The following is a 23,139-nucleotide window of genomic DNA, read 5'->3' as shown; positions in this document are numbered from 1 at the left end:
AACAATTTACAAATGGCGGCAATATATTTCATGCCAAATATAGCAGCATGTTTTATGCCAAAAAATCAATGAAAACCGTCTATTAAAAAATATATATAGGTATTTGCAAGACATGTAAAAGCTAGTAAATTTTATGCAGATTACAATGATATATCTGTTTATGTACTTTACTAATTATTATATAACACATGTAACTAACTAACTAACGCTAGTGATGCAAAAGCACAGCCGCCTTTAAATCCATTATTGCCATGTATTGCTATAGTATCTGTAGTCATGCCATGCCTCTACACTCACAACATTCAGATTTCGATTCGACTTACTTTTAAAACGTACAGTTCCGATCCGATGTTTTCTTCTTCTTCTTTTAGCTTCCTGTTGCAGAGCGAATACAGCCAAAGTATTTCGGTAAGTTGTGATAATTACTTATCTTTTTCTGTTTTAATTAATCCTTAGTACTGTATTTCGCAAACCTGTATTATCTCATAACTCTCAGTAAAGGGCTATCAAATAAATATCCAAACTATATTTTATGAGTTATTTTATTAGGTTGATGGTATAACCTCAATAGGCCCAATGATAATGCCTATACAGATATACACAGTCACAACATAGGACCAAATACACCACACAGGTTTACTTTGATTGCTTAATTTAAATTGTAGTCTTTTCAATGGGTAATAGTAAGTTAATATTTACTATAACGCACTAACAGGTCTTGTAGTAATACTCTGTAGTGTTTAAAAACAGACCAATCTTAGGGTAGGCCTAGCCTTCAATGTGCCACCAAGTTAGCTATCACATTGTGCTAGGATAATTTGATCAATTAAACGAAGTTAATCCAGCCCTCCATGAAAGTGTCAAGCAATAACACCTTGGTATCAAGCTGTTTTTTTATTGATTTGCAGGATTCCTAAAAACTATCTAGGCCTATGTAGTTGTATAGGCCTAGCCTATAGGCTACCTTGTTCACAAATTGATGGGCTACAACATTATAGGTGTAATTTGTAATTTTATCTTAAAAGGATAAGTAGCTTTTATACAACTAGGCTATTATGTGATAAAAATAAAAATAAAATATTACTTTGCAATCAATTAATTAGTATAGGCTAAAATAGTTCTAGGCCTACAACTTACTTAGGCTAGGCTATTTAAGATACAGTAGCTACTTGGTCTGGAATTTTTAGAATATTAATAAGGTAAATAAACATAAGTTAACTATAAATTATAGCTGCAAAACGTTACAGGTGTAATAATGGGTTTCTGTATGCTAATAGCCTAACTTAGTCAGATTCTCAGAAGGCAAATATTTACTGTATTTACATTGGGATATGATGTAATTTTTATATGTCTACTTGCAGTAATTTTAACGCTGAATCCAAAAATGCAATTAGTTTTTGTGGGAGAGATTCCTAAGTTGCCGTAGTGGCCGTAAAACGAAGGTTAGGATTACGAATCTTAGCTAAGGATAATTGAGCGGTATTGAAGGTAATGGTAATATGGCGTGGTCTGGACTGGACGGGTCCGTACTGAGTGAGGAGGACTGAGTGAGAAGAGCAAACAACTATTTATACTTGATCTAATGCGGAATGAAATCAAATCAATTCGTTTTGATTTTTGAAACCAAATAGTCACTAATCAGTTCTTATTTAGGCATGTGAGGAAGGTAGGTCGGGTTTTATGCGGATTCGAGACTGTATTAAGTGTTTTGAAGTGAGGTTAGATTAGGAAGGTAAAGGTTAGGTTATAATGAACCGACTCATTAATTTATGCAACTTCCAGACTGTTTTTGCACAATTAAGTTAACTTAAATAGTGGGTGAAACACAATGAAATAACTTAACGATATCGAAAATGCACAAGCAATACTTTTCACTATCCTTTTGGAGAATAACTTGCCGAGGGTTTAACCAGCGAGAGCACGGATTAACGCAGCTGTTTTTAAATGACTGGTTTTGTAGCTTACTTTTTTGCGTTAAATTATATTTATTATTTAACAAATTTTTTTGAACTTTGAAGTGCATTTATTTAGCGAATTTCCCATATAGGGAATAAGCTATTACTGTAGTACCCATGGTAAGACCTGGACCGGGACCAATCTTTACCTTTTGAGGTCCCTTGAGCCCAAAAATAACATCGTAGTAGTTTCCTTTGTCACCACTTCAAAATCAATTTTAGGCTTCTCTGCAAAATTTGCTAACATATTTTCACTGACGGGTGAATTTGAACGTAGCCTAAATTACCCTAAGTTTCTCACAACTTATTTTAATTTGTTCCAAAAAAGCATAACAAGTGATAATTCACATAATCACAAACAACAACCGAATGGAGTCAGAAACAATAGCAACAGCTGTCCTGTGCTACGGCCAGTGTTGGGGAAGCTACTTTTAAAATGTAGCTAGCTACAACTACTGCTACATTTCCAAAAAAGTAGCTTAGCTACAGCTACAGCTACAGTTCCGAAAAAGTAGCTAGCTACAACTACAACTACAATGAAATGTAGCTACAGCTACAATTTTAGCTACTTTTCCAAAGACGTTAATTTTTATTCCACGCACATTAGGTAAATGTAAAATTAATTGCAACTACATTTTTATTGAACAGACATTTAAAAAAATGTCAGTATTGTATCTAACATTACTTGGAAAACAAATTATTCCTAGATTGTATTTAATTTGTTGGCATTATAAACCTAACATTACAACAACAGAACCAAATAGTTGGGTGTCCCATCATATTTAGTAATAATTTTTAAATATTGCATTATTTTTAAGCATCATAAAATGTAATTTTCATTAAGTTCAAAAGACATACAACCAAACTATATTTTAAAAGCTAATTTTATTAATTTAATATAGATTCATTTATAGATGTTTTATATCAACAATTAAGACCAATAATACCCCCGCCGCAGCAAACCTGCCGTCTAAGCGAATTTCCATTTGGCTAAATTAATTTTCAATCCATCTATTTAAATAACATTAGGTTTAACGAGTACCTAGGTTTGCTGCTACAAGGAAACTAATAAAGTGTGTGTTTTAAGTAAAATAATTATTGCTTAGTAGAAAATGAATATATTTGCCAAGTTTGATCAAAAGATATCCATAAACAAGCAAACTACAACATTTTACAATATTCTCCATAAGAATAACATGGGAATTTTAAATTTACAATTTTTTTAGTTTTCTCAGTAACTAATAACTGTACAAAAACACTTTGATATACTGAATTGTTTGTTTTTTTAAGCTATTTAAGAAGGTTTAGAGAAAAATTGGGAAATTTTGTGTTTTGAGGGTCAAAAGTGAGAAAAACCAATTTTTACCCCATAAAACCCTGTTCCCATGGTCCGATCATGCTGGTTCGCGAACTCATTCAAGATTATCCCGCCTTACACCTTCTAACCAAATTTAATCAAAATCGGATAAAAATTACTCAAGTTATCGTGTTCACGGACACATATATATATAAATTTATATATATATATATATATCTATATACATATATAAAAATTTGAACGAATGGTGTTTTTGTCCTCTGGGGACATCAAAATGAAAAAGTAAATCGGTCCCGGGCCTAAGTCTTACCATGAGACCTACGGTAATAGCTACTTCCCTATAGGGAAATTCGCTAAAACTGCAAAAAGATTAACTTATTTAAAAATACTTTTTGTGTTACAGAGCCTAGCCTACTGAAATTGGAGTTTATTGCCTTTCTTTACTTTTAATGTTAAAAACAACATTGCTATAACTTTTAAAGTGATAAATTACTTATTCTACGAATAACACTTTTCAATGTCAAGAAATCGTCCTTTATTGTCATTATGCATAGGGCAAATTGTGCTTCAACCTAGTTGGTAGGGAAAACAGTATTCAGCAACTTATCCTGAAATCGGCTTTTAATTTAAACATGATGAAATTTGTAAAGTAAAAATAACATGTAGGCCTACTTGGCTATGTAACAAGTTGGCTATAGTAGGCTTGTTCTTGCAAGGACTAAACAGATATATTCATAATAATTGAACTTGGTATTCGTCTTAAACCATAGCCTCAGTCCTATACAAGAGCTGTTAGCAGGAGCAAACTATGCTATTTTTTCAATGTAAGTTTCATGTTATATGGAGATTTTTTCATTACAACTATCATGTAGTCTAGGCATATCTTAAATCTCATCAGGTAATTTCCTCTTTGCTAATTTAGTAAACCTTTGAAAAATCTTCGTAATCTAACCAAGGAAGGGCTTGTGATGATAAACCACAATCAACAGCTGAAGCAAAGGTTGATAGACCAGCTTTCTCATTATTTCAAGGTGTGTTGGTTTCCATTAAACCCCAAGTTGAAGCATTATCGATATAATAAAGAAACTAAATTGATTACTAATTCCCCTGTCCTGTCAATCACTTGCAAGCATTCAATTCAATAGCTTATAGCTTCTCTTGTCACCGGTACCGTTTAAACGTCGTCTGCATCTAGCGATTTTATTTTATCTGACAGTAATCATAGAGTAGTAAATTAAGGAATAATGAGAGCCAAAAATGTGGATAACACTCATTTAATGGCCTCTATGTCCACACAACGTTGTAATAGGGAATGAAACAGCTGCAACCAGCTGTTTGAAGCCAAGAAAGTAGGCCTAATTTTTTTTGAAAATCTCAGTTTGAAAGAGGTTGTTTCACGTAAGGTTGAGGTTATGATAAGAATCACTATCTTAAACAAATGTTAATATAGCGAGAAAAGTAGCTAAAATTCCACTAAAACTACTTTAAAAATGTAGCTAGCTACAGCTAAAGCTACAAAATCTTAAAAGTAGCGTAGCTACAGCTAACGCTACAAAAAAAGTAGCGCGCTACTGTAGCGTCGCTACTTGTAGCGCGCTACTTCCCAACACTGGCTACGGCGTAGTAGTCATCAGACGCCGCGGCGGCCACGGCACTCTGTAGCCTATTTCAAATCTGTAAATATGACAACTGTAGGCCTACCTACAACCTACCGGTATATAAAATGTCAAAATGCATAGGCCTACCTTATTATTTTCTGAAAAGATATTTATTTCATTTGAATTTAATGCAAATTAAGTTTAGGCCAATAACTTTTTAATTCATTAGTAGGCCCTAAGTTATTGCCAAAGAATAAGAAATATATTAACCACTAATCAAATAGTCTACATTGTTTACAATAGGTCTCGTCCGATTAGCCTATCGTACACAATTTAATTTTAAAAATAGTTGTTTAGCTTCCGGATTACTGTATTATACTTAAAATGGTTTACAATAACTGCATATAGTAATCCTTTGTTGCTGATTTAGGCAACTAGTTTCGGTTCTTGTTTTGGACCATCTTCAGGCCTCAATGTGTCAAGTGATCACTTCATTCGAAGGTCGTTAACAGAGTTCAATAAATAAAACATATACAAAACACGATACACGGAACGGACACACATTACAAAAAACACGAAAAACACAAAGGGACATTGACCTTTACCTCAGCCCGGTCACGATCGTTTGTCAATGTCAACAAAGGATTACTATATGCAGGTATTGTAAACCATTTTAAACACAATTTAAGTCTGAGCAGAGCAACAGTCATCAAGTTTGTCAGGCCTTGAAGCGAAATACAATTTTCATATCAAATCTACGTATATGACAGCATGATTAAATTACTAACTTAGCCTGTCATCTAGTCCTCAATAGCCTGTATGCACCAGTTAATACCCATTTTAGTAGGTATAGTAATGGTAGGTATTGTAAAGTGTGTTATAGTTAGGCCTATAGATTAAGGCTTCACTGTAGAAAATTTAGTAGACCTATGGTGACTGTTTTATTTTACCCTTAAAAGTGAAGTTAAATAATTTTTTTATTTGTCCTACCTATAGCCACCATGAAGTTCAATCCTATGGTGTCATCCTCACGTAGGAAGGCGCGCAAGCGTCATTTCTCCGCTCCTTCCCACATCAGGAGACGCCTCATGTCTGCTCCTCTTTCCAAAGAATTGAGGCAGAAGTACAATGTCCGAACCATGCCCATCAGAAAAGATGATGAAGTGCAGGTAAACTTAAACCTATTTTTAAGTAAACATTAAAATTAAATCCTTTTTAAAATTAATTTTTGAATTGGTAGTCACTAGACGATATGTGAGACAAGTTATTTATATTTTAGAGCTAGGCCTTTGTTAAATTTAATTATTTTTTGGAATTGAGTTATTGATTTTAAGCCCCCTTAGGCCTATAAATTATGGATTTGGACCTTATTGGCAAGAATATCTTTTCCGAAGGAGGTAAGACCATGGAAGTCCAGTAATTTTATATCGTTGTTTTCATCCGTCCCTGCAAAATTTGGAAAACAATCAGTAGGCTTATGTTAGATATGAGCTAGCCTACATATTGTTATAATGTACGCTACAGTCATACTTTTATGCAGTTTACTTCTTATACTACCTTCCTATATAACTTGCTGCTAACTTAGTTGTGTTTTTTATATATATATTTTTTAAATAGAGTTTTATCAATTTTCTAACCATAGTCAACAATCTGTAGCAATGTTACCATAGGGGGTACAGTACCTCTAGTCCAAGGACCAATTTACTGTTTTGTTTTAGCTTATGTAACTCAATCGGAGAGTAAACAAAAATTTGTCTTAGAACTTAATTCAAGAATCAAGAATATTTATTGTCATTGAAACACAAAAAAAACAGCGTATTGACAATCGTCACATAACTTAGATCTAAAACATGAAATATACAATGTTTAGACAAAATTACACTTGAGACCTATATTTATCCAATAAAAATCTATCACCATCGCCTTCTTTTATATAACTTATATTATTTACTGTATTTTAGCGAATTTCCCATATAAGGAATAAGCTACTACCGTAGTACTCATGGTAAGACCTGGACCCGGGACCGATTAATTTTTTGTTTTGAGGTCCCTAGAGGCCAAAAACACCATCTGTTCAAATTCATATATATATATACAGAGTGGCTGAAAAGTAACTTACATCCCCCTTAACTTTTCAACCATTTGAGATATTTGAAATCTGTTTGCGACAACATTCTTAGATATGAGGGGCTACAATAATTATGGTCAATTTTGCCCTTGGGGGTAGGGGTAGCTCAAAACTTTCAAATGACAAGTATAGTCCAATTAGGTATCATTTTACAGGTCTTGACGAAACATAAAAATTGACATAAAGAAAACCAAAATCAGCCCACTAATAACAAAATGACGCCCTAAAACGTTTCAAATCCAAATAACCATGAGGATGGCAAACAAATTAACTTGCACCCCCTTTAACTTTTTAACTATTTGAGCTATTTGAAATCGGTTTGCGGCAACTAGTTTGGATATGAAGGGCTTCAATAATTAGGCCTATGGTCAGTTTTGAAAATACACATAAATAGAGAAATAGAAGTTTAGACATGCCGATGCATTTACTTCGATGCCCGATGCTTGATGTGAAATCTTTGCGTGTATGCCTTCAATGTAAGACCTCAATCATGAAAATCGGTCAGGTGGAAGAGCCAAACGAACTCGGCAAAGAGAAACCAAATTTAACTCCCATAAGAAATACATGGAGAGCAAATTTTGTTAACGTATAAGCCAAGTGGGGTTATAGATAAATATATGCCGATGTTTGATGGCAAATCTGTGCGTGCATAGCTTCAATTTGAGACCTCAATCATGAAAGTAGGTAGGGTAGAAGAGCCAAACGAAACCGGAAAAGAGAAACCAAATTTAACTCCCATAAGAAATACATGGGGAGCAAATTTTGTTTACTTATAAGCCGAGTGGGGTTATAGATAAATATATGCCGATGTTTGATGGCAAATCTGTGCGTGCATAGCTTCAATTTGATACCTCAATCATGAAAATCGGTCGGGTAGAAGAGCCAAACGAACTCGGCAAAGAGAAACCAAATTTAACTCCCATAAGAAATACATGGAGAGCAAATTTTGTTAACGTATAAGCCAAGTGGGGTTATAGATAAATATATGCCAATGCTTGATGGCAAATCTGTGCGTGCATACCTTCAATTTGAGACCTCAATCATGAAAATCGGTCGGGTAGAAGAGCCAAACAAACTCGGAAAAGAAAACCCAATTTTTTTAATATATAAGATTAGCCTACCTTACGCAAATCTTACTATACTATACTACATATCTAATATATAAAATTCTCGTGTCACAGTGTTTGTCTGCAAACTCCTCCGGAACGACTTCACCGATCGTTATGAAATTTGGTGTGTAAATTCTGTAGGTATGCGAATCGGACGTAAACTATTTCCCGTTTCGAAATTCTTAAAAGGGCTCCACCCCAGTGGCTCTGGAGTTTCCCATGTTAACCTTATGAGAAATGGAATTAATGAATCTTAACAGCTGTTTCAATTAAACAAGTTGGTTCTGTTCTATGATGTTCAATAGCATTAAAGTTACAAGGATTACCAACAGGGTGCAGCACTATTATTTCTTTTACATTTATGACAACAGCTAGGGTAATTTGCAACCAAAAGGTGAGTGAGCGTAGCGAACGAACGTCAACCTGGAGGCGAGTGAGCGTAGCGAACGAGCTAACCTGAAGGCAAGTGAGCGCAGCGAACGAGCTCCAACCTAAAGGTGAGTGAGCGTAGCGAACGAGCTCCAACCCAAAGGTGAGTGATCGTAGCGAACGAACTTCAACCAGGACGTGATTGAGCGATGCGAACGAGATCATCTTGAAAATTAAACGTAACGGTACTTTCTTTCCATCGGTCTGTCTTAGGGAAAACCTATAACTTAGGCGATACGAAGTTCGCCGGGTCAGCTAGTATATATATAATATTATAAATGAAATAGTTTGGATGTATGTATGTAGGCCTATGTTTGTGACAAGTAAACGCAAAAAATACTGGTCGGATCGGGCTAAAATTTTGGTGTGATGATAGCTTACATTCCCGATTAACATATAGACACATTCTTATCTAAAAAGTCCTTTCGGGCTCCGCCCCAGTGGCTCTGGAGTTTCCCATGTTAACCTTATGAGTAATTATATTTAAAAGGAATAAAAGATTTTTGTCAGCTGTTTCAACTATACAAGTTGGTTCTATGATAATAAATAGCGTTAAAAAGTTATAAGGTTTACCAACAGGGTGCAGCACTATTAAACTTTTTGAATTTGTACTAACTAGCAAGAAAAAGCTGTGATATACATTGAGAACTTTACTTTATCTATTGTTTAGTTGCAGTGGTAGAACATTATGGCTATAGTAGATGTGCTACTGTATGCTACTGTATACTATAGCATATACCGTAAATTAAAAGAACCAAATTTTCTTAAACCATGTCCTCTCCCATTGCAAACGCAAAGCCAAGTATAACTGCAATAAGCATTTTATACATATACGCCAACGCCGCACGAAGAACGGGTACTCTGCTAGTAGGTAATAAATGTGACATGTTTTAGGTAAATATTTAAGAGTAAATTTGACCAGGCAAATGGAAATTTGCTTAGTCTCCTGGTTGCTGGTATCCTCATACTTCAATATTGTTTGCAGGTGGTCAGAGGCCACTACAAGGGTCAGCAAGTTGGAAAGGTCGTCCAAGTATACAGAAAGAAGTTTGTTATCTACATTGAAAGGATACAAAGAGAAAAAGCCAATGGCGCCAGTGTATATGTTGGCATCCATCCATCCAAGGTATGTCTTCAAATCTTGTGATAACATGTTTAGGGTGGCAATTAATTTTAAATTTCAAAATTCCTTTTTAATGGTCTCCAAAATTCTATCCTCCATTTTTATCAATTCTGAGTTCATATGAAATAAGCTGCACAATAAAATCCAAAGGCATGTTATCTAATGCAAGACTTGGGCCAAGGCGTACGTTTTTATTTTAAACTAAAGCTGTGTTATTTTGAAAAGTGATATTTATAGTATGTTTCTACTAAATTAACTTAGGGCTAACAAATACAGTTAGCAATGATTTTATACACTGTTTTTTTTCAACTTGTTTTAATAAGAGTACTGTAAATTTGGCAATTTTCAAAATAATGATTTGAGAACATGATGAACTGCCATTATCCATTCGCAGATGCTTGATAGGCTCTTACGTAATGTTGAAGTAAACAGGGTCTTCCTGTTTTCTAAAACTGTTGTAGGCAGCTCTCAAGTATATGAAGTAATTTGGCTCTGATACTCTTTTACATGAAGACAGACATTTTGTTAAGTGATTTTTTAAAAGAAAAAAAAAAGAAAGAAATCTGTTTATTTTTCATATTTGCAAATTGTACAATGAAGCTTTACAAACATTTCTTTAGCTCTTTAGGACTTTTAGACCTTCCCCATAAGGCGACATGTAAATGTACGCTTCACTAACTCCAAACTCGACTATACTTGTCTATTATAAAATAGAAAAAATTCAATTAGCCAATTTAAGTTTAAACCCTTCTAAACACATTTAAATAACTAGCATATTAAAGGTACATGGAGACCTAACAACAATAATCAAATTCCCCGCCGTAGCAAACCTGCAAACCAAGCGAATTACCATTTACCTGGCTAGATTTCTACTACATTCCCTTAAAAATGTCAGATGTATTTCTTATTTAAATAACATTAATTTTAATGAGTACTTAGGTTCGCTGCTACAGGGAAGGTATTGAGGTGTGCTTTTTACTGAAATGTTGATAACTTAGCTTAGTTTCAATAGATATTTTAATGAACGAAATTACCATGAATTTGATTAAAATATATCCATAAACAAGCGAGCTACAACAGTTTTATCCTTCATAAGAATAACATGGGATTTTTAAATTTACATTTTTAAGTCAGGGTGTCCGGCGACTGGGAAAACCGTAAAAAGCTGGAAATATATGGGAATATTATACGCCGAAAACTATGCGGGAATTACGGAAATGATGTAATTATGGCAGTAATGTGCAGGATTTTTTATTTGAGATATTCAGCAATTCTTGAGAGTCAAAGCAGAACAGGTGTAGGCCTAAAAAAAATTTTATTCCTATTGCATATAAAATATACTATTCAATTTGATAAACTTTTGTTAAATTTACCATAAAAAACTGCCTCGGGGAAAAATGGAAGTTGCTCGGGAAATATGCAGGAATTCGGCCGAGCCCATTTGCTGGACACCCCGTATGCTCTACATAGTGGTTTGGAAAGAAATTGTTGGTTATATTCCCCTTCCTATAGTCCGATCATGCTGGTTCACGAATTCGTTAGAATAAACGTAGTTAACAGGTTTGTACCAAATTTCATCATTTCCAATCAGATAATTTTTGCTTCGTTGTAGTTCTAACGGACACACGTACACATATGTATATATATGAATTTGAACGGAGGGTGTTTTTGGCCTAAGGGGATCTCAAAACAAAAAACTGTAAATCGGTCCCGAGTCTAGTTCTTACCATTCATGGCATTACAGTAGAACCCTGGTCAACCGAATTCGGGTTAACCGAAACGGTTCCATAAAATAATACGGGGCTAAAATGTAAGTAATTTGTAATCTAAAATGCTTTAGTAACTACAGTTATTTAGTTTAAGGTATTTTGTAACCCTTTGTAACATTTCAGTAGCTGAAATAAAATACTGTATTAGGCTAGAACTAAATAGACATTGTTTTAAATTTATTTTTCCAACTCAACGTGTTAATAACATAGGCTATTCTTAGCATATGAAGGGTTAACTGGAAAATTGGTTATCCGAAATGGCTCCCTCCCCTAATTCGGTTAACAGGGGTTCTACTGTATGATAGATCTCATTTTAACTCAAGGAGTCCTAGCGGTGTGTTAGCTTGTATGGGAAATTCGCTAAAAGAAAATGTTTGATACAACTAGAGCTGTGCCAGCCTTATACTCAAGCCAAACTCGAGGTAATATCGTGATCATCTTCCTCGGTCGTGAAGACATCATTGTTGTCTTCTAAGATTGCTGCAAAATCCTGAATTTCTTCCTCAGTCACGGGAACATCATCACTGTATTTCGCGATCATTGCAAAATCCTAAATTATTGCTTTGCGGTAACAGAAACCCCATCATCATCTCCCGAGTCATGGAAACACCATCATCGTCTCCCGCAATTGCGGCAAAATTCTTATAATCTCCTACACCTGTGTAGACATCATCGTCTCCTGCGATCGCGACAAAACCATGAACATCACACACGCCCGTGTTTTTTACTTCATCATCGTCTTCTGCGATCGCAGCGTATCATGAACATCTCCTGCGGCCATGTAGATGACATCTTCATCGTCTCCCGTGGTCACGGAAACGTCATAGTTGTCTTGCGCTATCACGCTGGCGTTATAGGTAACTGTATAATAATCGACTTTTGACGATCGATTCTCGATACCGATACGAACGGCCTAGTAGCGGTGTTATTGAGAATCGCTATAGCAGGGTTGTCAGCAACCAGGAAATTCAGGAAACATGCGTGAAAATGGTATTATTCAGGGATTTTCTGTGAATTTAAACTATTATCATTATGTTAGTTTATTTACTAGGAATTTTATAGTTCTAACAATTTTGAGCCAATTTATCCGAAAAGTTTTATAGTGAATTTATATGTACGGAAGATTCAGATAAGAAATTAACCAGATTCTAGAATAGAATCTCGGGTCCGCCGACAGAATACGCCGACTCGCCGCCAGCTCTATAACATGAAGCGTGTAGCAGGGAAGTAGCAGTGTCGATCTACGCATAGCTGGAACAAAGCCAAACTCTGTCTCAAAACTCAAGGACATGGCTTGAATTACGTCCTAGTCGAATATTAATTGTATTTTAAATAGTTATAGGCTGATAACAGAATTTCTCGATTCTATACCAGTTCTGAAATATTACTCACGATTCTTGATACCGATTCCATTCAAAACTCATATTTTTAAGGAAGTTGCCATGGTCAATGTTTTGTTGTTCGTATTATCCATGTTTGAATTCTGAATCAGACAACCGACGTAGTTCATGCCGGCTCAAAATTATTGTGCGATCTCAGTTATTTATCGTATCCAAGTTTGATAAGTAAACGGAATCAGGGAACCGCTCTTGCTTTTTACGAAACAAAATAGTCTTAGTCTGAAAGCATCCAAATGGAGGTAGCACTGACACAGCAACTCTGCTAGAAAATTGAGACATTGTAAAATGTTGTTATGTCGGTAGCACTAGAAGAATCAACCAGCTCTGGCTAATTGGCAATCCCACAATCCCGTAGTTTCAAAGTACTTTTCCCCTAGTCCATATGGCGGCCAATGTCTCTCAATTCTCGCATTTAGTAATACCACAGATAGTTCTATTTCCTATTGTTTGTGGTGATACCTTCGGTTGTGTTGTAGCTCTAGTTAGCAACTATTGCCGCCATTGCCGGTATCGACTTAACCTTGACTGCAATAAGTATTCGCTGCGAATGCGTTGTGCGTTCGTGTAGCAATCAATGGCGGAACTGTACTGGAGTGTAGACACTAGACAGACAACACAATGATTTATGTGATGACAATACAATTTCCAATCAACGCTCGACTGTGGATTGAATTGATGTTTTAACCTTGACTTTTAGTTAAGTTAATTTTGGAAAATACATAATTTTAATTGCAATAATTATTGGTTTTTTACCGGTTTACAGTTACATTAGTAACTATCGGCAAATATAACGTGAAAAACGTAATATTAAAAACTGCTTCAGTAGGCCTAAGAAAACCATTTTCTACCACGAATTTTGTTTCAAAGTACCTACTACATTTATGTTAATTTTTGAAAATACATTTATTCGGAAAAAGTTTTAATTGTAATAATTATTGGCTTTTTACCGGTTTACAGTTAATTATAAGTAACTATCGGCAAATATAACACGAAAATTGTAACGTTCGGCAGTTCGAAACAGCTTCAGGAGGCCTAGCTCAGTAGTACAAGTTTATTCTGCAAAATGTCAAATTCATTCATGTTAATTTTTAACCTTAATTTGCAGTATTTGTCGATTGAATATTAAGAGTTAATTTGCTTTAAGGGCTAATTAACGTATATGTGGGGTTTTTATTTATTTACCAATATCTGTTGTTTTAATTTGTTTTTATAACTTTTATTGGGCTTTTCTTATAAGTAGTCTATATTAGTCGCCAGGAATTTCGTACTTTTTAGCTGGGAAAACCGGGAAAAGTGTGTGAATTTTGTTTATAGATTCTGCTGTATAGAGAATCGACACATTCCTACTTATAATCAATATTTATATGAGAAACGGTTTACACAAAACAAATAATTAATAATTTAGGGTGAATGATTTTATTACAACTGTCGCATTTTATGTTTTACTATCTTAAGCAAATTTAGAAGGCTGTAGGCCTAAGTTAAATATTTTACTCTTATTTTTACAGTTTTGATGAATTTAAATATAAAGCTTACTAAAATATGGCTTTTTAATTTCAACCGGCCAGAAAGACTGTATGTGTGTCCTCACGTATTTAATTCAGTAAGACCTTTGTCGGGTTAAGGCTTGGGACTGATCAAGTTGAATGTGTCTGTCACTTTTAACTCAACATCAATATTTTGGTGGTATTATTTCAAAACTTAGTTTTGTTAGATCTAGGCCTACTAACATCCTATGCCTTATTAAAAATTAATAAACGAATCACGAGGTAATAACTACAATCCTTAGTATTTTATTTTTTGCAAAATTGTAGAAAACAAACATGCATGAACTTAAAATTAAAATTTTTGAGAGCATGATGAATTGCCATTATCCATTCGCAGATGCTTGATAAGTTCCTTTATTATGTTGAAGAAAATAGGGTTTTCCTATTTTCCAAAACTAGTACAGGTAGCTTCCAAGAGCATGAAGAAGTTTGGCTCTGACTCTCGAATTATTAAGGCAGTTCTTGAGTTCTTAACACTACCTATATTCTGCTGCAAAATATTTAGTCCTCTCAACTTTTCTTGTATTTTGAGCTGCCATAACTTTGAAGTGTATTCATTTTAGTTTAAATTAAATTAAGTTATATTTTACCATGTTCGTGACTTAGGATTCATAATTGGTATGGCTTTATATTATAATAAATATTATGGCATATGAGAACATGATGATCTGCCAATATCCATTCGCAGATACTTGATAAGTTCCTATATTTTGTTGAGGAGAACAGGGTTTTCCTGTTTTCCAAAACTATTGTAGGCAGCTTTCAAGGGCATGAAGTAATTTGGCTCTGATTCTCAAGTTTGGAATTTGGATTAAATTATTTGGTGCAGCCTAATATGATAATTTCTGAATTTAGTACAAATTGAATTTACATCTCAGATGTTACAATTCCAATACATTCCATTTATAAGTAAGGCTCTGCTATAATTTTGATAGTTACTTACTCCCAGACCATCTATCTATATTGCTGGTGATATTTAGCCATACTAACAAATCCTCTCCAATTCGACCAATCCTATGTACTGTTCTGTGGCTCCAACTCTCCTGACTTGACCTGATCCCATCACCTCTGTTTCGGTCACCCACGAGGTCGCTTCCTGCAGGGTTATTTCTACTGATTATCTTCAGTTGAGATGTTTCTTCCCTTCTCATCACTTGTGCTTTTCATCTTAGTCCTTTACAATTTTATCTCTCTCACAATGTCTGCACTGTTTTAGGTCTCTAATTTTCCATTGAGTTTCCTCCTCCACTCTCCATGGTCAATACGAGGGTCCATATCCTCCCCAAGACTTTGTTTTTGAAGACAATTAGCTTTTAGCGAATTTCCCATATAGGGAATAAGCTATTACCGTAGTACTCATGGTAAGACCTGGACCCGGGACCAATTTTTTTTTTCGTTTTGAGGTCCCTAGAGGCCAAAAATACCATCCGTTCAAATTCATATATATATATATATTTATATATATATATATATATATATATTTATATATATATATATATGTGTCCGTTAGCGCGATAACTCGAGCAAAAATGATCCGATTTCGATGAAATTTGGTACAAACGTGTAAACCTACGTTTATTCGAACGAGTTCGCGAACCAGCATGATCGGACCATGGGAACGGGGGTTTATGGGGGCTTTTATGGGGTAAAAATGGGTTTTTCCCATTTTTGACCCAAAAAACATAGAATTTTGCAAATTATTTCTAAACTATTTTGTAGAGCTTAAAAAAACAAATAATTTAGTATATTGAAGCATTATAATGCGCCTAATGGTTACGGAGAAAATTCCAAAAAATTGTAAATTTAAAATTCCCATGTTATTCTTATGGAGAATAAGTAAACTGTTGTAGTTTGCTTGTTTATTAACATATTTTGCCCAAATTTGGAAAATGTTTTTATTTCTTACTAACTATTGACATTTTACATAAAAAACACTTTTACCCCCCTGTTGCAGCAAACCTAAGTATGTGTTAAACTGATTCTATTTAAATAGGGAATAAATGCGATATTTTTAAGGAGACAATTTAGTGTAAATCCAATCAGGCAATTGGAAATTCGCTTAGTCTGCAGGTTTGCTGCGGCGGGGGTATTTTCTTATTTCTTATTTAATATCCATGTTTCCGATAAGTAGGCTAAAACCAGAATAACTATTGATTCATACAACCTAATTTTTGTTTTGTGTGACAGTGATTTGGATGATTTTGATAGCCAACATCAATAGCACATGTCTGGTGAGAACTGTAACATGCCTTCCTCCCCCTCAAATAAAACATTGACAAAGATCGTCCGATGCCAAGATGGTATTTTTTTATGTTTGAATCCTTAACTTTATTACTCGGTTATTTTGTATTAACTTGTTATTGTGATACATACAATTTTAACTAACCCAAGATTATAATAATTACTATACAGTAGAGTCCTGCTATTCCGTATGGTGGAGTGTCTGGTGACGATAGGCCTACCACAAAAGTCGGCAAAGGTAGAAAAATAACTGTGAATGCATTGTGAAGTTTGATGTTCCCGTGAAGGATAGAATAAGCTTTTAATGCACACTAAAATGCTGCTCCAACATTTTCATCCTTTCCTGTGACAGCGGTGATGTTTTTATCATCTGCAGACACTGCAACATTGTCATCATCAAGAAAAAGCGTAACCGTGAAATCGTGAACATCTTCTGCGGTCACGACTATCAATTATTGTTAAAGAAATCCTCTTATTTCAATTTCCCGCTAATCCAAACAGTGTTATTACTTGCAATTGAGAATATGATGAACCTCCAATATCCATTCGCAGAGACTTGATAGCCTCAGCATTCTGTTGATGTTGACAGGGTTCTCCTGTTTGCGGATAACTGATGTTGTTATAGCTTTCAAGTAAGTGAAGAACTTTGGCTCTGATTCTCAATTAGTATAGTAAAAAAAAAACACTATACAAGATTACAGTATCATGTATTATTGATTTTGATGTGTAACTCGTAAAAAACAACAGTTTCAGGTTTCCATAAAATTCTACATCAAAACTTCCATTGCATTTGCAAATCTCTTTTCAGTTCCGTTAAGAGTGAATTCACTTAATTTAGTTTTGAGACATGAAAATGTTTCCTTCAGGGCAAAATTACTACTTCCACCTGTGATATTAATGCATTTTATGACACAACCGCTAAACGCTGTATCTGCTATCCCCTGTTTATTTTGGGTGGGCCACTTCCAAAGGAATTAACTTTTGAGACAAGATTCAAACCAGCAATTTACAGAGTTGGAGAGTATTTGCCTTAGATCTCTCTGTCATTGGTCAGAATTGATGTCCATCTATTCTAGTTGCCCTAGGGTTGTCTTCCAAGTTTCAGCATGTGCCAAGCTGTCAATGGTCTTTGCTATACAGTTGCCGAGCAACTTTTTTTGTTACTCATGACAGAAACATATTTAAAATTATTGAGTTATATAATTATTACACTTCCATTTTTATATATTTTGTGCTAGCTCTAAACATTTGTTCTGTGAACTTTTTAGGAACATCCTATCTTTGACTATTAATAGTCAATGATCCTATTTTGTGTTGCAGACGGTGATTGTAAAGTTGAAGATGGACAAGGACCGCAAGAAGATCATTGAAAGACGAGCCAAGGGACGTGCAGCAGCTCTGGGCAAGGACAAGGGAAAATACACTGAGGAAACCACAACAGCTATGGAGACCTCATAAACTATTTTATAAATAAACATTTTATTGTTTACTTTTTAATTTTATTGACTAATTTCCTTTGTATTATCTAGTAAGGCATTTAATTAAGATTTCTATTAGTTTTTTTTTTATATATATAGAATGGAATAGAAATGTGCTATTATTTCTACTGAGGGAAGGTTAACTTGGCGGTTTTTTAAATTAATACATGGAGATGCTATTGTTCAGTCAAGTTGTCGTTGTTTTCAACAGTCCATGTGTAATTCCCATCACATGATCATAATGTTAATTCTCATTGTTGCATTCATTCACCGCAAATCACCTCTCTTAACAACACGTATTCACTTTCTCTCTTATAAATTAAACCTCTTTTAAATCAATTCTCTCGACTTTTCCTCTTTATTATAATTATACCGCACATTTTTGGACCTCTCGAGCCGTGTATTATATCAAAGAAAATTTGTGTGACTTTTTCTGAAGTTTATTTAAATGTCTCGGTTGAACGTATTTCATCCAATGTGAAGCCACCAAGGACAATACTGCATCACCATATTGAACTTTTCACCACGCTACAGTTCACTCTCTTCTCGTTCCAAGTGTTACTTCGTCATCGTTCTACTTCAGCCATTTCGCTCCGCATCCATCATTATTTAATATTTCGTCTACAATGCAACTTCAAGTTCAACGTCAAACGTCATGTGAAAGAACTGAAAAGTAAGGTTATGCTTTAATACGTCAAAGAAAATGAAGACAACATCCCATATCATCGTAAGTTTCACTAAATCAATATAAACACAAAAATTATAAAGAAGCCCTGATTTTAATCCTGAGTCGTCCTTATACTCAAATCATCACTCCAACCATTTACAATATCTAGGCTACTTAGGTACTCATTGAACTTTAGACCTAGCTTTCAAAATGAGATTTTCAACATTTTCTAATCGATGCCAAGTGCAATTAAATAAACTAAATATGATCAATGACTATATTCCGTCATATCCCTCAGAAATATGTGAAGCTCAAACCGCTAAAGTTAACCTGTATTGACTTGAAGCCAAAACAATCTCTGCTAATTTTGAAGCTAATCTTTATAAACTTCTCACTGTTCACGACGACACTAATATTTTTTTCTTCTGACAATAAAGAAGCAATTTTGAAGTTCCAGGACGATATATCAGAACTCAATAAATATTCAAGCCAAAATTTCTCTTTTAGTTTAGAACTCTAAAGATGAACAATCGACAAATAACTCGATAACCTCAAACCCAACCTCTACTCCTAGCATCGTAAAATTGCCTAAGCTAGAACTGAAGTCCTTCAATGGTGACAAAAAAACCTGGATTTCCTATATTAACCTTTTGATACTACTATCCACAATAATAGCTTATTCCTGGTTGACAAACACCAGTACTTGGTTCACTTGAAGGCGAAGCCTTACATTTAACCCTTCCCGGACGGGTGACGGATATATCCGCCTAAGTCTTTGGCGATAAAGGACGGTTGGCGGGTATATCCGCTTATGGTTTTTGATGTTCCGGACGGGAAGCGGATATATCCGCCTTCTCTTCAGATAGACTGGCAGGCGCTTGAGCAGTAACCAGATGTTTCACGGTACCAAGGTGCCACTTTCCTGCTCTCCATGGCTGCGCTCTCTCCGGCGCCTACCCCTCTCCCACGCCTCCCCTTATCACGCGCACCTCCCACCTCTTCTACGCTCCCCCCTCGACGTTTCGCGCTCAACACTACGTTATCTTTATTTATTGTTTACATATTGTTCTTTATTTATTACCTAACGTTGTCACGGTCATATCTCCAAAGACGGGTGGCGGATATATCCGCTGCTTTTCTACTCATCCACGGACGGGTAGCAGATATATCCGCATAGTTAAAAACGAGTAAAAAATTATTTTGACAGTATGAAGTGTTCCATTGTGTTTATTTTATGTATATACTTGTATAACAAAACACAAATAAGGAAAATTAATTCTTATTTTTTCAATGTCACGATTTCGCCCGTCCGGGAAGGGTTAATCAAATCTTTACCCATCTCGTCTGGCAACTATACAGTAGCCTATAATGCTTTACATGAAAGATACCACTCAAAGTGTAGGCTCTGTTCACCTTAATAAAATCTAGTAAATAGTAAGGTAAACACATTATACACACAAGAGCGTTTGTTTTCAGAGTGAGTTCATTTTCAGTTTCCCAGAAGTCATAGGAAATTATGACTGTTATCCGTTTTGAAATAACTCCTTTAATACTTTGCAATTGCTCGAATTCGAGCAACGTGCACTAGTTTCAAGTAATCTTGAACATCTGTAATTTTTTACTCGACTGTCTATTTGAGGTCCCGTTTGTGGCATTGTTTTTAGTTCAACAAAACCATTAATTTGAGGTATATATCAACCTATGCTTACCTTTTAGATTTTCTACTTACTCCCTTTGGGCCGTCCCTTAACTGTTGTAGTTTGCTGGTTTATAAACATACTGTATTTTGATCAAATTTGGAAAATGCATTTATTTCATACTAAACTACATACTGTATTAACATTTTGCAAGAAAACACCTTTAAACCCTCCCTGGTGCAGCAAACCTAAGTACTTGTTAAACTAATGCTATTTAAATAATGAATTTTTGTGTGATATTTTTAAGGGGATATTTTAGTGTCAATCCAATAAATCAAATAGAAATTCGCTTAGTCTGCAGGTTTGCTGCGGTGGGGGTATTAAAGTTATAAAGTTGTCCTAATACTTAATTGTCACATTGTATACAACCTATAAAGTTTTCTTTATAGTTTTACCACATTTTTTGAATAGATTGGTTATACTACACCAACCCAATAGATTGGAGGGGTCTTTATAGGCTCTTCATCCATAATGTCATAGCCACCTCTAATACACAGTACATAGAGAAGGCTATGATAATGTATTTTTGTGGGTTGTTTTCAAGTAAAGGAAAAAAATGCAGCAATGAAAAATTCTAACTAGCTAATTTAAGTTTATACCTTTCTAAACACATAAAGTAATTACCATATCAAAGACAAAATATATAGCAAAATACCCCTGCCGCAGCAAACCTGCAGACTAAGCGAATTTCAACTTGTCTGATTACATATTTCCTTAAATCTATATATATAATACGCTAAGCCGATTTTTGTAAACAGAACTCCTCCCTCATTTTTGGACCATTTTGATGATTAAAGTGTAAAAAAAATTGTCCTGATCTGTAGTTTTGCAAAGTGTTTCTTGTTTTTTGATATCTTTATTAGTTTGGGCCAGGATCTTCCATCAAAGTTGGGTTTTCTCCCATAAGATTAACATGGGGAATCTAAATATTTAATTGAAAACTTTGTCTCCACTAATTTTAGAGAAATTCTTGGCGTAGAAACTTGGTAGAGGTGTCCAAAGAAAGGACTTGGTCTGTAGATGAATTATCAAAAGAAAAACGAAGTAAATTCGCTTAGGGCTCTGCCCCAGAAGCCTTTAAAGATGCCTCCACAGATTTGTTTACATTTTGGTCATGTGGATAGTACTTTTTAAAACGGCTGTTAAGTTAATTTTAAAATTGTATTTTAAACAACACACATTTATTGGGAGTTACTGAACTGTACAAAAGAAGTATTTGCAATGTTATTTTCTGATTTTAAAATTGAATCACAATAACTCTTACAATTATTTCTTATTGAACTATCTTATATCTATTTTACGGGTTGGTGTCTGCCTTTTTCACACATTTTCCCAATATTTTATCATATTATTCTAGGCAGATCATCATAGGTTCATGAGACTATTGTCATACATGCTTTCAATCTTTGGAAAAATGTTCGATTGTGTAATACAATACAAAATAGTACAAGTGCAGAAGGGCACAGTGCCCATTTGAGCTGTGTCCATATTTTGTTAAATTAATAGTGGTTTACAGCAACTGGATTAAATGTTTTACAATATTTATGTAGAAATAATGTGCATGATTTAGAAAGTCATTAAGCTGGGAAACTGCAATATACTGCAGACTTTTCAGAGAGGTTACTTCGATGTATTCATTCAGCTTAGTGAAAACATAATATAGATATGTACTGTATACAAATAAGAACTTGAACTCTTAGAGAGCCTTTGAATGTTATTAGACCAACAAAAAGGGTTGTGCATGTTTACTAGCGCTACTCATTAACAAAAACCATTTAATTTATCTCTAAAAAAATATATTCTTAAAGTGCACTGAGCAGCAGCTTTAAAAAAAAAAATCTATGTAGCTTACCCATATAGTTACAAAATGCTCAAACTCGCATTGTGACATTTATAATTCGGCTTATATTTCTTCAACAGATAATTCATCTGCAGAAGAATTTTATTTTGTCCATGTCTAATAACATCCAAACACAGAAACCTTGCCTAAAATGGTACCTATCTTGACAAATTATTTGCAGTGGACTAAAATTGCGGACCGTGGCCCACTGGGTTGGTAATATTATTCAAAATAACACAACATTTTGGCTGTAAATATGGCCCAATGAATAACGACAGTAAGGTCATATTCCTTTTAAACTAGATCACATCATCCTTTATAAGATACGTTGGTTAAAAATGCATGTAAACAAAATATGTATAGTTTCACTCAATTTATCGCAGTTAGATGAATTGGCGTAAACCTAGAAAGTAACCGTCGATTTTGACGGGTTTCTCCTAGTAAGAAATATTTATTCCCAATTTAAATAACATTAGATTTAAGGAGTGCTTAGGTTTGCTGCTACGGGGAAGGTAAACAGTGTTTTTTTGACCAAACGTCAATAGTATAGGATGAAATAAATAAATTTGCCAAATTTTATCAAAATATATCCATAAACAAGTCAACTACAACAGTTTTCATTTTCTCCATAAGAATAACATGGGAATTTTAAATTTGCCCTTTTTTGAATTTTCTCCGTAACCCTTAGGCATACAACAATGCTTCAATATACTAAATTATTTATTTTTTTAAGCTCTACAAAATGGTTGGGAAAGAAATTCCAAAACTTTATGTTTTAGGTCTAAAATGGGAAAACCCCATTTTTACCCCATAAAACCCCCCATAAACCCCCGTTCCCAT

The 23,139-nt window shown here is 34.6% G+C and overlaps 1 protein-coding gene across 1 annotated transcript; it reads left to right on the top strand.

Moving 5' to 3' along the window:
* The first annotated feature begins 279 nt into the window (after positions 1-279).
* On the top strand, positions 280-18,106 carry LOC128982868 (60S ribosomal protein L26). Its single transcript, XM_054401919.1, has 4 exons — positions 280-408; positions 5,868-6,040; positions 9,523-9,663; positions 17,938-18,106. The coding sequence occupies exons 2-4, from the start codon at positions 5,873-5,875 to the stop codon at positions 18,073-18,075; spliced, it is 447 nt and encodes a 148-aa protein (XP_054257894.1). The 5' UTR covers positions 280-408; positions 5,868-5,872; the 3' UTR covers positions 18,076-18,106.
* Positions 18,107-23,139: the final 5,033 nt, after the last annotated feature.

Source organism: Macrosteles quadrilineatus, unplaced genomic scaffold (genome assembly GCF_028750875.1).
Source record: "Macrosteles quadrilineatus isolate MER2022 unplaced genomic scaffold, UCM_ALF_1.0 Scaffold_1__1_contigs__length_201487025, whole genome shotgun sequence".
Taxonomy (NCBI): domain Eukaryota; kingdom Metazoa; phylum Arthropoda; class Insecta; order Hemiptera; family Cicadellidae; genus Macrosteles; species Macrosteles quadrilineatus.
The sequence above is the reverse complement of the archived record's forward strand: the minus strand, read 5'-3'. Positions and strand labels throughout refer to the sequence as shown.

Coding starts and splice junctions, on each gene's coding strand:
- LOC128982868 (XM_054401919.1), top strand. CDS start 5,873: ATGAAGTTCAATCCTATGGTGTCATCCTCACGTAGGAAGGCGCGCAAG. Junction 6,041..9,522: donor GAAAAGATGATGAAGTGCAG/GTAAACTTAAAC, acceptor TATTGTTTGCAG/GTGGTCAGAGGCCACTACAA. Junction 9,664..17,937: donor TTGGCATCCATCCATCCAAG/GTATGTCTTCAA, acceptor TTTGTGTTGCAG/ACGGTGATTGTAAAGTTGAA.